Raw genomic sequence first — 16,935 nt, forward strand, 5'->3', positions numbered from 1 at the left:
TCATCCAATTTATACACTTCTAAGTGGACGCATTTCTATATGCACGTAAGTTTATATAAAAATATATTATACTATAAAATATATTATATAAAAATATATTATATTGAACTAAAATCATCTTAATACATACCTTTTAATATTCTTTATAATTTGGAGCACGAAATATTGTAAAATGTTTGAGTTTTTCTGTAAATACAGTGAATATTATTTAAAAACATTTAAAAATAAATGAGAACTGTCACAATTAACCGGTCTACGCTTAGATGTTGCCAAGTTTCAACTTCATGGCTTGTAAAGTAAAGGTGGCTATGCAACTTGTCATAGATGATGTTCTTACTTCTTTCACCAGTCACCACAATAAAAATATGTGTACAGTGACAGTGTACTTCACTTATTTTCTTTTGTTGATACCGAATTAACGGAAGACAGGACTTTTTAATCTAATCACATAAAAATATGTGATAAAATGTGATGTGTTAGTTTACTTACTAAACAAACAACCTTATAGACAAAATCGGGCAATTATAAAAGCAATTTTCAAATATTCTATACATTTTGAGGACAAAAATTGTGTATTTGAAACAAGGAACATGTAGAGCTTGTTACCCTATATTCCTATATTTTATTGCCAGTGATGTAAAGTAGATCATAAAAAAAAGTATATTTTTGCATGTTTCCAATATTTTTATTCAGTTTATCTGTTAGCTATGGAATTTAAAGTTGAACTTAAGGAAGGTTTTGTTGAATGTAGTGAAAGAGTTGAACTTAAGAAAGAGGAAGGTTTTGATGAATGCAATGAAAGATATGTAGGTAGTCAGTTATACACTTCAACAGATAATATTGAAGCTTGGAAGGATGAACCAGATGCCAAACCAGGTAAGATAAATAAGAAAATTTAGTATTAAACAATTTAATAATTGGTATTTATTAGCCACAGAAGTCAAAGCTGAAATTAAAACAGAGTTTGCTCAAGATGGCCCAGAATATATAGAAAGTCAGCCAGTTACATCCTTGGATCTTGGAGAATTAAAAAATGAACCAGATGAAGATAACTCAGGTGAGTGAAGTAATAAAAATGTGTGAAAAGATGATAAATCATCTTTTAACACAAAAGATGATTTCTTGAACAAAAAAATTTAATTTCCCTGCAAATTTTGAAAAAAAAAACAAAAGATAGGTACATGAGACTTAACACCTTGGCTGCGTTTAGAGAAAGTTATAAACTTACGTTCTGTGCATTTGTCACCGTGCATTACAACACAGTCAACGCAGCCAATCGTTAATATAGTATGAGATCTATTTGTCTTATAACTCAGGCAAGGTGTTAAAATATACCACTAATACTCACCGAACCAAACATAGAGCTGTTTTTTTATAATTTTATACACCATCTATATAAGGGTATGCAGTCTACCCTGATGATGCAATCTACCTGTGGTATCTATTATAGTGTGCAGAATAAGTCAAAAGTATTAATTTGTAAAATTAAAATTATATTGCTTTGATTTGCATGTTTTATTCACTTTGTAAAGATTTTTTGCTGCCACTGTATAGGCCCACTGTATTTGCCCACCTGTTCGGATAAACAACACAGTAATCTTTTGTTAGAAGGGTTTACACACAATAATGATACAATATGTAGATCGTTCAGCTAGACATAGGGACATAGGGAATATACATTGAAATAATTACATATCGCTACTTCGATACAAAAGGGCCACAAATCAAAATCACAGTTTTTACAGAGGAGCTACTCAAAAGTTTTGACATTTATTTTTGGTTCATTTTTCTTTTATTTTTTATCATTGATATGCAAGTAATATATTGATAGAAAGGTAAATTTAAACTGTATCTGATATTGTATTTAGATACAGCGTAAGTATTTTCCTGAAAGAGATATAGTCCTGTCGCCAGGGGGGGTACAACGGCCTCGTTAATTCAGATGGACTTACCCAAATTTTTTTTATGTATTTTGACCCGTAGAACACGAATTTTTTGGGTAACAGTTGATCCGGATGTCGACAAGATTGTTATAGACCAAGAACTTGAGGAATCAAATAACAGCGATTTTTGGCAAAACAAAACAATATTTTGTATTTTTTGGGTCATTTTAAGCAAAAAATATTTCTACAAGTTTTTTAGTAGGATGCACAGTTTTCGAGATAAACGCGGTTGAACTTTCAAAAAATCGAAAAACTGCAATTTTTAAACCCGAATAACTTTTGATTAAAAAATAAAATAGCAATTCTGCTTAGCGCCTTTGAAAGTTCAAGTCAAATTATGTCGGTTTTGATTATTTGCATTGCTAAAAATTTATTGTGTTATTGCTAAACAAAGCTACAAACAACTAGTGCGTGAGTGATGTTTCTATGATTTCTCATTTAAAATCGAACGAGTAGGTAGAATAGGTACTAGTGCAATCAAGACTATTTCTACGTTACATGCGTTAAAACGCATGTAAAAGCACGGGAAACCCTACGTGTTTATAGCTTTGTTAAACAATAAAAAAATAAATTTTTACCAATGCAAATAATCAAAACCGATATAATTTGACTTAAACTTTCAAATGCGGTAAGCAGACTTGCTATTTTATTTTTTAATCAAAAGTTATTCGGGTTCAAAAATTGCAATTTTTCGATTTTTTTAAAGTTCAACCGCGTTTATCTCGAAAACTGTGCATCCTACGAAAAAACTTGTAGAAATATTTTTTACTTAAAATGGCCCAAAAAATACAAAATATTGTTTTGTTTTGCCAAAAATCGCTGTTATTTGATTCCTCAAGTTCTTGGTCTATAACAATCTTATCGACATCCGGATCAACTGTTACCCAAAAAATTCGTGTTCTACGGGTCAAAATACATAAAAAAAACTTGAGTAAGTCCATCTGAATTAACGAGGCCGTTGTACCCCCCCTGGCGACAGGACTAATATTAGCAGATATGGCCCTTTTGTATAAAAAATATTTCTTATGTCATGATAGGAATTTGAAATAAACGGACACATACCAAAAAAACAAACATTTTAATCAATGTTTTTGTCACTAATTAATGTAGATTTTGAGTAAAATTATTACAAAAAGTCTTATCTTATCAAAAAAAATATTACAATGTCAGTCTACAAAAATAACAAAAGTTAATTCCAAAACTACTACTAAAAGGTACAATTTATAACTTAATGTCTTAACACTAGCTGGATAATAAAAAAAGGTATCAATGTTTTACAGCTGTTTAGTGTCTCCAATAAAAACAGTTTTTAACAATTCAACAAAATTCAATGTATCAATTGTCAACGGTTCCTAGGGCAAGTTATTAGATATAATAAATAAATCTGGACCTCGGAGGTAAACTTCATAGTTACTGTTCAGCAATATATTTTTACCAGATTTATTTATGACTATCGGATGTAATAAACCTTACTCAACAATAATAACCCATAGAGAGACAAAAATAGTGCCGAAATGAAATTTTCATTATTAAATGTGTAAATCTAGACGAGGTAAAAAAATTTGACCAATGTTTATAATTTTTTTACTGAATGGGTGTTTGTAATATAATCAAACAAAGTGTATTAATTAGTTTACTAGATCATAAAATATACAGGGTAAATTTTTTCTTACAATTTAAGCAAAAATGTTAATGGTTGAAAAAAATTAAACTTTTAATATCCCATAAATAGGTCTAATGGGTTAATGGTCGCTCGTGTCAGAGCGTGTACATTAAGGGCTTAATAAACTACATAGAGGCATCATAACATTTCAATATTATTGTTGTCTGATATAACGAGATCTGCTTATAACGAGAGTCTTGGTCCGCCATTTCAGTTCTCGTTATGGAGAGAGTCTACTGTGCAAGTAAATAAAACAACGGCATTTTACTTTCTAATAATAACATTTGACTGTCATAAAAAATGCAAAACAGTCGTGTCCCAATATATGGCCCTTTTTTTATTTTAAATGATATACTAACTACGAGAATATCATAAGCAAAATAAACGTATTCTGTAATACATCCTTTTTGATTGAGAAAAAAATATATATATTATGCGAATATTTTGTATAAAATGGCCGTATTTCGTTACACATCTCTTTTGCTTAAGAAATAATAATGTACTTACGTGAATCTTCTGTGCCAAACGGACGTATTTCGGAATGTGGCACTTTCGTTTATAAAAACGGTAACAACGACTAGGGTTTTTTGAAATGTGGCTCTTTAGCACAAAGGAAACGTGCGTTCACTTCGACTGCCAGGACACAACTAACAAAGTGGCGGTTTTGTCCATATTTTTTCTTTCAAACATAAAAATGCAAAAAGGGCGCAAGTGTTATTTCGATATTAAAAAACGTAAAATACATGGGGGTTTCAGTGGTATATAAAAATATGACTGCTTAAGGTTAGATTTTTTCAATAAACGCGATTTTCGTATTTTTTGATTTGTGGCCCTTTTGTACTGAAGTAGCGATATGGCAACTATGCTAACCTGTGTTAGTTGAAGCTTCTGTTCGTGTATGAGTTTCTAGTGCAATAGAGCTAACATAATGAGTGAGTTTGGAAGCAAAGATGTCCATAAATAAATCAAAAACAAAGATTATGATTAATAAATTAATACTTTTACTCTAATTTTTAAAATATTTTTATTAGGCCAAAAATATTTAGCTTACACATACCCACATTTCAGCTGTCAGCTGAAATGAATTGTCAATTTTGCGGTTAATGCCCCTTAATACTAACAATCATATTGTCATCGAGAGAGTGCAGTTGCTACAGTTATCTCAATGTATATTCCCTATGTCCAGCTAAACGATTTACATACTGTATTTAAAGTGAATAAAATGAAAAAATCAGAAAAATTAGGTATTTTAATTTTACAAATTAAATTACTTTTTTTTAAATAACCTAACAAATTATTAGTTATACCCAAAAACCTAAAGAGTAAAAAAATGTAGGTTTTGCTTTTCTAAATATTTTAGATTTTTGTTTTTCTGGAAGGCAACAATTTAAGATATGGCTGTTCAAAATTTGTATGCACTCATGATTACTGACTCATTCAATCCCTTTCATCTACAGCCCTTTCAAAAATAAGCACTTTGAACCAATGAAACTTACAGATCATATAAACAATACATACACGAATAAAGCAATTTGTGAAGTGGTAACAATTAATTTCATTTCGGATGCTAATTAAGTAGTGATTTTCATGATTTTTTACCAAAGAAAAGGGACCAACTATATTTTGAGTGCAACTTGCTTACTTTTGATGCTAGAAACTTAAAAAAAAAAACAAAAAAGAAGCTTTTAGCAAACACTTTAAAAAAATATAATGAGTTTTCCCAAAAAGTGCTTAATTTTTTGGGTATTTCATGTTGAAATGTTTAATTTGGAATTTGATGAATATGAACCTATTTTTCATTAGCTATAACTCTGCCTTTACTGAGTCTAGAAACCTCATACATACACCATGTTTTTTTCACTTTTTTATAAGATACATTTTTGATAGGACTGTTTTTTTGATAAAATTTTTACTTTTTGAGTTATTTGCGGAAAACTGCCAAAAATGGGAAAATTTTTTTGTTGAAAAATTAATGTATTCACTTGCAAATAACTCGAAAAGTACTAAAAAACGTTCAAAAGTTCCTTAGAATTAGTCAGTTTATTCATTTCCTGACTTATTTTGAACATATATTTTTTCACCCCCGAGAAGGGGTGAAAGTCACCCCCAGTTCAAAAGAAAACATTTTTACAATATCACTTTTCCTTTGTCTTGTTAGCTATGTGTATGCCAAATGTCATATACATGTTTTTAAAACTCAGGGGTTTTGCAATATTTTAAGTCATGTCAGTGAATGAAATCTACTAAAATGAATACAGCAATAATACAAGTAATTTCATGAATGGTAAATAATTTACAGTGTCAAAATTAAAATATAATTTTATTTATTGCTTTATAGACCAGGGCAGAACATAACTGTGAAAAAACCTCTATTTTTGGATGTGAGAGGCGGCATTCGGATTTTTGCAGATAGTTAGGTGATAACTTCAATAATAATAATTGACTTGTGCTATCTCTTCAACATGACCGGAACATTATTTAAAAAATTAAAATACCGTGTGGACCAAAAGTCAGTTAACCGTTTTGTATATTAATAAAAGCAAAAATAACTGAAGTAAAAAAAAACGTTTATTGTTTATTGTAAATAAGCAGGTACAAAGAAGTGCATGCTTTACATTTTATGTTCACAATGTAAACCACCTTCATCAATACATTTTTGGCAACTCTTATACACAGTGAAACAAGTCTTTCTACAGACTTCCAAATTGGTAAAAATTTTATCTTTAAGTACTCCCCAAAGGGCAAAATCACAGGGCATCAAATCTGGCGAACGCGTGGGCCATTCAATTGTATCTTTTCTCCCTATCCAATCACTAACTAGTCATTAAGAAACTCACGAACTTGCATTCCGTAATGAGGCAGTGCACCGTCTTGCTGAAAATATCGAATACCTTGTAACTGTGGATTATTTGCAAGGCATGATATCAGGCTTCACAGAGCATGATATATTTTCTTGGAGACGCCGCAAACTTGCGCGTGACTTTTTTTGATAGCGTTAACAGACTTTTGGTCCACCCGGTATTTAAGAATTTCGAAAAACATTGTTTTTTTCTACTTTCTTTGCTTTTAACTTTAAAACGATTCATTTTGAAGCAAAGTTGTAGACAAAATAAAATAAAGATAATTAAAGTTCGTATGATATACACCTGATTAAAAATGTCATAAATTATTACCCTTGCTGCAAAATAGCAAAAGGGGGGAAAACAAAGCTGTTGTTGAAAACAATCAACGTAATATCCTTAGCCCCATCAATGTTTATGAGTTTAAAACATATGAAATATTGTTTAGTTTTTTGACGATGTAAAATACGTACATAGTTTGACATTGAAAATTATGGTTCATTTCGAAAACAACGTAAGTCCACAAAATTAAAAGCTAGTATCAAAAAAACTAAGTAACATTTAGTCTTTTTGTTGTATAAACATACATAATATATCTAAGTTTCTATTTATTTTGACTGTTTCTTGCTGAAAATGCAGTAAAACATTAAAAATTATGATTTGTTTTGAAAGCAGCATAACTCCAGAAAATTTAAAACTTAATATAAAAAAAACTGAATACTATTTAGTATTTTTTTGTCTTTCAGAAACATGCATTTATAACCCATAATTTATAACATACAGTTACCTCAAAATATCCAACTATTAATGGAAACATATTGACGATACTGAAAAATTTACATATTTACACTTTCAAACTAAATATGTATAGTTTGTAGCAACACATATTTATCCTCTCTCATAACGTGGCCGAGGTACTGTAACTTTCTTATCTTAATCGTATTCATAATTTCCTTATCCTATTTCATTTCATTGCTGAGGACCTCAACATTTGTTATTCTATCTACCCAACTTATTTTTAATATTCTTCTGTAGGTCTACATCTCGAAAGCTTAAGTCAATCACTTATTTCTTAAGGTCCAGGCCTCCACCCCATATAGCTGCACCGAAAACACATATGAATGTATATTCGTATTTTGAGTTGTAAACTAAGGTCTCTACTGCATAATACTCTTCTCATCTTGTTAAATGTTGCTCTAGCTTGTCCAATTCTCATTTTTATTTCTTCTGTATACCTAGTCGTTATTCTCATTAATAATTGTACCAAGATATGTGTATTTTTTTTTACTTTTTCTATTGGCACCTGTAATGTATCCAGCTCTCGGACTATCAACTGCGTCGGGCGCGCGCAACGAAGAATTATTTACAAGCATGCGCGAACTACTTTCATACGAGCATGTCGTCCTCATGAATGGTTGTTTACATGTAATTAGTTATATTTACGTAATATGTACCTACGTTTAATAAATGGGTAGTAATTCCAAATTACTGTTGTATTAATTAGATATTATGTCAACCCAGGCTTGTACTTTAAACTGGCGGCGAGGATAAATGGAATTTAAGTGCTTTGTTCATCCCGGAGATATAATAAGACAAGGTTAGTAAACATGGCAGCTTACGGAAGCATAGAAAATTTCAATACTAATGAGCCAAAAAATTGGGACTCCTACGTCGAACGTATGGATTTTTTCTTCACGGCCAATAATATTACCGATCCATAGAAGCAAAGAGCCACATTTCTGAGTCTGTGTGGGGCAAATACTTATGAAATTATAAGGTCTTTGGTTGCACCAGCAAAAGTTAGTGATTCGAGCTACGAAGAGATCACTACAGAGTTGAAAAAACATTTTGCGCCAAAAACGTCTGAAATTGTCTGCAGATTCAAGTTTTATAGGCGAAATCAGCAAACTGGTGAAACAATTTCTGTGTATCTATTGCGAAAATTGGCAGAGCCATGTGGTTTCGGAACTGCCCTGGACACAATGCTACGAGATAGATTAGTCTGTGGGATTCTTGATGAGACCTTACAGCAAAAGTTGCTCGCCACTGAAAAGTTAAAACTTAAAGACGCGCAAGACATGTGCCTGGCACACGAAGTGGCTGTTCAAAGTTTGCAGGTGTTACGGGAGAGTGAGTTGAACACAGAGGTGAACGCAGTAAGTTTTCGTAGAAATCAGCCAGGACAATCAAAACAAAAATCAGCTGATCGCGAACGGAAAAAGTGTTTTCGGTGCGAAAAGGAACATTCTCCTGAACATTGTGAACACATTAAATCGACCTGTACATTTTGCAGGAAAATTGGACACATTGAAATAGCTTGTTTTGGTAAGAAGAAAGACCAAAATCAAAGACGCAAAGTGCATCAGACTACCGAGGAATCGACATCAAATACTCAAAGTGTTTGTTATCAAAGTAGCGACTATAATTTTTCGTTATTTAACGTGACGTCTGATAGCATTACCGGTAAATATTTAGTAGACGTGCTACTCAATGACAAAAATGTGAAAATGGAGGTTGATTCGGGCGCAAGTTTCTCAGTGATTAGCAAATCGACCTACCATAAAATATTTAGTGAAAATCGACCTAAATTAAATCAATCCAGTGTTATTATACGCGATTATCAAAATACAGTGATACCCATACTGGGTGAGTGTCTAGTGGATGTGAAAAGGGGTCAACGATCAGCCAAGCTTGCCCTTATAGTCACGGAAGGAACCCGCGCCAGTCTTCTGGGTAGAAACTGGTTTGAGAGGTTAGGATTAACCATAGCAGGGGTAAGTCAGATTTATTCCATTATTAATTATCCAGAAGAATACCCAGATGTATTTAACATGGATTTGGGATCTTACCGGGGTCCCCCAGTAAGCTTTTCGTTAGACAAAAATGTAAGGCCAATTATGCTAAAAGCACGTAAGGTTCCCTTTGCACTAAAAGACAAGATTGAAGCTGAATTGGACAGGCTTATAGCGCAGGGTGTTTTAGAGCCGATTATATATCGATAGAGAGGTTCGGATCTGCGGCGATTACAAATCTACATTGAACTTAGCGCTAAATCCAGAACCTTATTCAGTGCCAGCGGTACAGAACATTTTATCCACTCTCGCGGGCGGTAAAGTGTTTGCAAAACGCGACATGGCGCAAGCTTATCTGCAGTTAAGTGTCAACCGCGAAGCTGCGGAGGCACAGACAATTATTACGCATAAGGGAGCTTTTAAATGCAATCGTTTACAGTTCGGTATATCCGTGGCTCCACAAATTTTTCAAAAATTCATATACACTAGATTAACTGGTATTTCGGGTGTACTACCGTATTACGATGACACTTTAATAGTAGGTACCTCAGAAATAGATTTAGACTCAAAAGTGCGCGCAGTATTATCGCGTTTCCAGGAAGACGGGCTGCATTTACGTAAGGAAAAGTGTGTTTTTCGAACAAAGACAATAGAGTTTCTCGGGTTTCAAATTAGTGAAGACGGTTTACGTCCCACTAAAGACAAAATTGCGGCCATCACCAATGCGCCTGCTCCGACTAATAAAACTGAATTACAAGCTTTTCTTGGACTTTTAAATTTTTATCATGCTTTCCTAAAAGACAAGACAACTATTGCAAATCCGTTACATGCACTGCTCCGAAAGGACGTTCCTTGGCAGTGGCGTTTCAAAGAACAAAAAGCTTTTGAATTATTAAAAGACATTTTGGCAAAAGAACCGGTGTTGGGACATTACAGTGAACGGAAGGATTTATTTTTGACGTGTGATGCTAGCCCTTACGAGGTAGGTTGTGTGCTTAGCCAGCGCGATGATGAGGGACGCGAATATCCAGTGGCGTACCATAGTCGTACTCTATCGTCTGCGGAACGAAACTTCGCCCAAATCGACAAAGAAGCACTGGTCATAATATCGGGCGTTAAAAAATTCCATGAATATGTATATGGCAGGAGAATAAGCATAAAAACGGACCATAAACCATTGCTGGGTATTTTTAATCCAAAAAAAGTGTCCCAGAGATACTGTCACCCAGAATGCTTAGATGGGCCCTTATGTTATCTGCGTATGATTACGAATTATGCTACATACCTGGTGCAAAAATTCAGAATGCAGATGCTCTTAGCAGGTTGCCACAAAAGGTAAATGCGCCAGAACCGCCAAACTCAGATGACGTTTTGATGCTCGAGAACATCCCAGAAAAACTAATCTGTGCCAAAGACATCGCTAATGAAACTAAGAAAGACCCAGTGTTATCTAAAGTTTTGCAGTGGGCATGGAAAGGCTGGCCTGAGGAGAAAATTAAATTTTCAGACGAATATACTCCTTATCTACAACGTAAACCCGAAATTAGCTGTTATCAAGACTGCCTGTTATGGGGTACGAGGGTAATAGTTCCACTTGGAGGGAGGAAAACAATACTGAACTTGCTACACTCAGCACACCCTGGAATCGTAAAAATGAAGTCACTGGCACGCTCATATGTTTGGTGGAATCTCGACAAGCAAATTGAACACCTAGTAAATACATGCAGCGAGTGCCAGGAGTCTAGAAATATGCCAAAAAAGGCTCCAATCCATCCGTGGGAGTGGGCCAGAGCTCCATGGACAAGGATACACCTCGATTTTGCCGGTCCATTTAAAGGGAAAATGTTTCTGATAATCATAGACTCATTCAAAGTGGTTGGAGGTAAAAATCGTTCCAAATACCTCTAGTGCTCTGACTATAGACATTTTACGCGGTTTATTTGCCACTCATGGCATCCCAGATGTTGTCGTATCGGATAACGGAACTAGTTTTACGTCGGCTGAGTTCCAAGATTTTTTTAAAGAAAAACCTTATTAGACAAGCATTGGTTGCACCGTACCATCCAAGTAGTAATGGGCAAGCGGAGCGCATGGTACAAAATGTAAAAAATGCACTTAAGAAAATGACAGATAGCAATGAACAAACCAACATACAAGTAGCATTGCACAGATATCTCCTTACTCAGCACATTACACCCCATTGTGTGACAGGGAGATGCCCATCCGAAATATTAATGGGGCGGAAGTTAGGCTCACTTTTTGATCGTCTACAGCCTGATTTTAGGAAAGAGATGCTATCCAAACAGGAGATCAAATATCCTAAGGAAGCAGGGCCCAGAGTTTTTCACGAAAACGAGACTGTATTTGCAAGGTCATTTACTCCTGGTCAAAAGTGGCTTCCATCCAAAATAATTGAAACCACCGGGCCATTAAGCTACAAAAGTTCAAACACCTGATGGTAAAATTTTACGTCGTCATTCTGACCAAATAAGAACTCGTGTATGTGACCAGGAAACCACAGACGAAGTTACACCGTCAACCTCGATGGAAACGGGAATACGCGAAACTCCGCAACAGCTTTTTCCGAATCCTAACGATTTGGTAGATCCAGAACCAGAACTTGGAGAGCAGGTCTCTGAAGTCAAGAAGCCACCCGCTCGAATAAGAAAACCTCCAAAGTATTTGGAGGACTATGATGAGTAAATTCATCTAGGAGGGAGGAGTGTAATGTATCCAGCTCTCGGACTATCAACAGCGTCGGGCGCGCGCAACGAAGAATTATTTACAAGCATGCGCGAACTACTTTCATACGAGCATGTCGTCCTCATGAATGGTTGTTTACATGTAATTAGTTATATTTACGTAATATGTACCTACGTTTAATAAATGGGTAGTAATTCCAAATTACTGTTGTATTAATTAGATATTATGTCAACCCAGGCTTGTACTTTAAAGCACCCCTCTTATGTTTAAAATGTCTTGTTGTTGTGTTTTGGAAATTGTCATAAATTTTGTTTTATTAGCGTTAAGCGTTAGTCCGCTTCCCTCACTAGCATTTCCTACATTATATCTAAGAGTGCCTGTAGGTCTTGTATATTCTCTGCAATTAGTATCGTATCGTCGGCATATCTGATATTGTTGATGGGTCTGCCGTTGACTTTTATTCCAATCGTTACATTTTCCAGTGATTTTTTAATTATTTCTTCCGAGTATAGATTGAACAATAAGGGGGAGAGTATGCAACCTTGTCTTACGCCTCTTTTTATCTCTACTTCCTCCGAAAGATCTTAACCATTCCATTCCATCAGAATCAAATACTGCTAAATCCTAAATTTTTCGTTTTGCTAACTCCAAATTAAAGTACAAATTTCTGAAGATGTAAGGGGCATACAGAAAAATGACAAATTAGTGTGCAATTTTATAACATTTATTGATAACCCTTTGATTGAGAAATACCGGATACTTTTTGGAAAATTGACATTTTTAATGTTTTTTTAGCCTCGTGACAAAATTTTAAGACATGGATCTAGCAGGTTATGATTTTATAGGTCTCAATTAATCAAGACATTTTTAACCAGTCATATATCATAGAAAATTTAATTATCTTTATTTGATTTCCCTACAACTTTGCTCCAAAATGAATCGTTTAAAGTTAAAAACAAAAAAGGTAGAAAAAAAACGATGTTTTTCGAAATTTTTAAATGAGCACTTGTTAAGGCCATCGGTACATAATTCGCAAATATTTTACGGCTATCCATACTTTTTCTGTCTTTACACGGCAAATTACGTGTAGTAAAATTCACACTGGTATGGATATGTAAACATTACTAGAATGTCATTCTACTTGACAATGTCATCATTAACTTTAAAGAGATGGCTTTTGAATGTTTTTCGATAACTGTTATTTGTATAATTGCAAATTATTAATTCAGTTAATAAATGTGATAATTTTTTCGCTAACTATGTATTCAGTGATTGTAATAATTTATATGTACAAAAACTAATACTCAATCTAGAAAAAAGGAAAAGTGTTAAAGTGTTTTTTAATAATATCGTGGACGTACTGGGAAAATTCACTAACTCACAAAAGTAAAGTTTTGAGAAAAACGCATTTAAACATTATTATACCTTACAGCTTACCTCTTAGAATCGGGTACAATAGCTGTTCAAGTTTTGGTACCTGGATATGATTTTGAAGGATGTTAACCATATGTGGTGTGCACATACATGCACATAAAAATATTTGGAAAACATTATTTTATTCATGAAAACTTGAAAAAATATGAAGTTAGTTGATTTTCTTTGTCATTGAATGTACCGATTTAACGGCTTTTCTGTTAACATATTGATGTTTGCGAATGTAATGGTATTAAAATAACAAAATTGAAAAAAATGGAGTCAGTGGATTTTCCCAGTACGTCCACAATATATTGTTACTATGGAACGCTTACAATTTTGAACATCTTTAACAACAAAATACTTGGATCACAGAATATATCCTGATGTATTCTCTGCTTGGATCTTCCATAAATAATACACAATAAATAACTTTTAATTGAGTTCACGTCTTGAATAAATTATTTATCATATACACTATCGATATTATTTAATCAACAACTCAAAATATTCCCGGTGCCATGTCAAATATTTAAAATTGTCACTGTCTGACTGACAATATTCTATTCGACTGAGTGCGTTGTATGACAAAGATAGATTTGGAAAATATTACCACGGACATTGTGTTTTCTTTTTTTTCGAATCCTGAAAAAACCAATAAATATTTTTGAAAAATTTAAGCGCAGAATGAAAGAATAAATTATTACCGAGGGCCGAAAGAAGAGATATTTGAAATTAAAAATTACACTAAATTTTCTCTTAGTTTTTCACCCCTGTAACTTATTAAAAATAAACATTGTAGAAGTTCTCAGGGACTTTCGGCCCTCGCTAATAACGTAATCTTTCATTCGGCGTTTAAATTTTTCAAAAATACTTAAGTAAAGGGGCAGCAACAGAAACTTGTGAAGTCGTAACGATTAAGTTCATTTAAGATACTAATTAGGGGGCGATTTTCTCGATTTTTTTACCAAAACAAAAAGGGACCAACTTTATTTTGAGCGTAACTTGTTTACTTTTGATGCTAGAAATTTTTTTTATAAAACAAAAATGAAGCTTTTTTTAAACACTTTAAATAAGTTGTAATGAGTTTTCCCCGAAATGTGCTTCATTTTTGGTTATTTCACATTAAAATATTCCATTTGGAATTTGACGAATATGAACCCATTTTTCATTAGCTATAACTCTGCTTCTACTAGGTATAGAGACGTGATATATACACTATTTTTTTTTTAAATTTTCTACAGGCTATATTTTTGCTAAGAATGTTTTTTCGACAAAATACTTACTATTTGAGTTATTTGTGAAAAACCGTCTAAAAGCGTGGTTATTTTGTTGAAAAAATGAACATATTCACTGCCAAATAACTCGAAAAGCATTGAGTTAGTGAAAAAACTCTATAGAACAAAAGTTACTTAAAATTAGCCAGTTTATCCATTTCCTGACTTACTTTTGAGGAATATTTTTTCACTCCCAAGAGGGGGTGAAAACCACCCCCAGGTCAAAAGCACATATCGGCACAATATCACTGTTTTTCTTTGACTTGTTAGCTATGTATATGCCAAATTTCATGTCAATCCAAGTGGTTCTTTAAAATTTAGAGGTTTTGCAATATTTTACCGTTAAAGAACGGACTATTGGTAATAATCTTTCATTCAGCGTTTAAATTTTTCAAAAATATTTATATAATCAGCTTCCTCAGGATTCGAAAAACATGAATACTGAATACTTTTAAAAAGCATTCTTAAGGGGATGGGTACGTATTTTCGGATGCAATGCTATTCAAATGGGGATTGATTTTTTTCGAATCCTGAGAAAAGTAATAAGTAAGTAAAGGGACAGCAACAGTTCTAGCGCAATTTGACGCTTTTTTACATGTAAATCTCCATAAGAAAATCTAAGGTCCATTCTGGTCATTTTTGACGCTTTTTTGGTGGAGGCCGACGACTTGTCGGATCGTATCATTGGAAAGGGGAAGAAAAATGGGGATGAACATAGTATGTGTTGTATGCATCGGAGCAGGCCAGAAAGGCATTACGTCATATCTTTGTTTCTATTGGTCGGAGCGGGGTGTTAGGTGGCTCGCTGGAAAGGGGGTAACGATAGCACAAACAACAAACGTAAAGTCAATGCCAAAAGGGCACTATATCGTATCTCCGTTTCTAATGGCCGGGTACGGGTGGTATAATACGGGGGGGGGTAGCATGATAGGGGTTGTGGTACGGGTGGTATGATAGGGGTTTGTGTGAGAAGGGTGTGGTTGATAGGGGTTTGTGTGAGAAGGGTGTGGTTGATAGGGGTTGTAGCGACGGATCGATGGGACAGGTGTATTAAATAAATATGTTGAGGCTGGGACTACTTTTGTGCGGGTGGAAGGGTATGGTTGTGCGATAAGAGTCGTGTATATTGTGTTGTGGTTACGGTGATAAGACATGAAAGGACTAATGATAAAAATATCCATTATTATATTAAAAGCATCATGAGTACCTAACAAAAAATATGTTTTGCAGATCGACACCAATTAAAAATTGCAAGGCTCGCAAAGCAGCGTCGAATGAAGCAACGAAGGGAAAGGGTAATAGAAAAATAGTCAATATTCAAACAAGAGTCTAAAAATATGTTACAGGTTATATGGTTCTACGTAGACACCCTCCCGGAAGGCAGCCAGTGGCTAATAGATTTGGCGGGCTTTCGAATAGCCTATTGCGAAGGCCGACTAGGTATTCTTGTATTCTGCGCACCTTTATAAACGGTATTTGATAACAGAGGTCGATGTTTGTTATAATCGGCTTCTAACAAATGTACTGTTTTAGAGCAAAACCCTAAACAGGGGGACAAAATCCACAAAAAAAGAAAATAAAAACTAAATAGAGTGTAAAAGTATATTACTGTATAAAAAATAACAGCTGATATTAAGTAGTTTTCATAATTTGTATATCAAAAGTGGTGCTATGTAATCCAACAGATTGATCAGAAGTAATGATATCTTCTATTGTTGCTAGTAAATCTGACGTATTGGCTGTACTGGACATAGCTGTGGATACAGGATTGTTGAAGTTGTCATTAAAGGCTACTATACGTATTTTGTCACCAGGTTTATAATTAGCCTGCTTTTTAGCCTGGTGTAAAGCATCGTTCAAGGTGTTTTGCAAAGAACCGTATACATCGTGTAACCCCTCTCCTACTTTAACATTTTGGATGAGTTGGTAAGTGGTCATGTGTGTATTAAACTGTTTAACCTAACGTGTCGTGTATGCAGAGTATGCAACAACCACGATCCGTTCATGGCAGTAGGTAACCAAAGAAAGCCTGTCAGCAAAAGAAACACGTACTTAAATAGAAAACACGGAGCCTGTTGATATCCTTCGGACATAGACCCCTACAAGTAATAAGGAGAATTATTCGTTAAGAGGAAATACTGAGGGCTCTGTATGCATACAAACAACGTTCGTAAGGTACAAATATTTTTATTTCGTTACATGTAATACAAAAACAAGCGATGGGTTTATTCGTACCCTGAAGATAGTTGTTACAGGTACTGCAAAATACAATATTACATGTTTCATTACAGTGTAGTTGCAACT

General features: G+C 34.0%; 1 protein-coding gene across 1 annotated transcript in view; it reads left to right on the forward strand.

The window, feature by feature from the left end:
• Positions 1 to 365: 365 nt before the first annotated feature.
• LOC126884196 (zinc finger protein 271-like) overlaps positions 366 to 16,935 on the forward strand; it is a 37,612-nt gene continuing 21,042 nt past the window's right edge. The window contains exons 1-2 of the mRNA XM_050650061.1: positions 366 to 876; positions 932 to 1,057. Coding sequence (XP_050506018.1) covers positions 708 to 876; positions 932 to 1,057 — 295 coding nt within the window. The 5' untranslated portion in view covers positions 366 to 707. The remainder of the gene's footprint in view (positions 877 to 931; positions 1,058 to 16,935) is intronic.

This window comes from Diabrotica virgifera, chromosome 5 (genome assembly GCF_917563875.1).
Source record: "Diabrotica virgifera virgifera chromosome 5, PGI_DIABVI_V3a".
NCBI lineage: Eukaryota > Metazoa > Arthropoda > Insecta > Coleoptera > Chrysomelidae > Diabrotica > Diabrotica virgifera.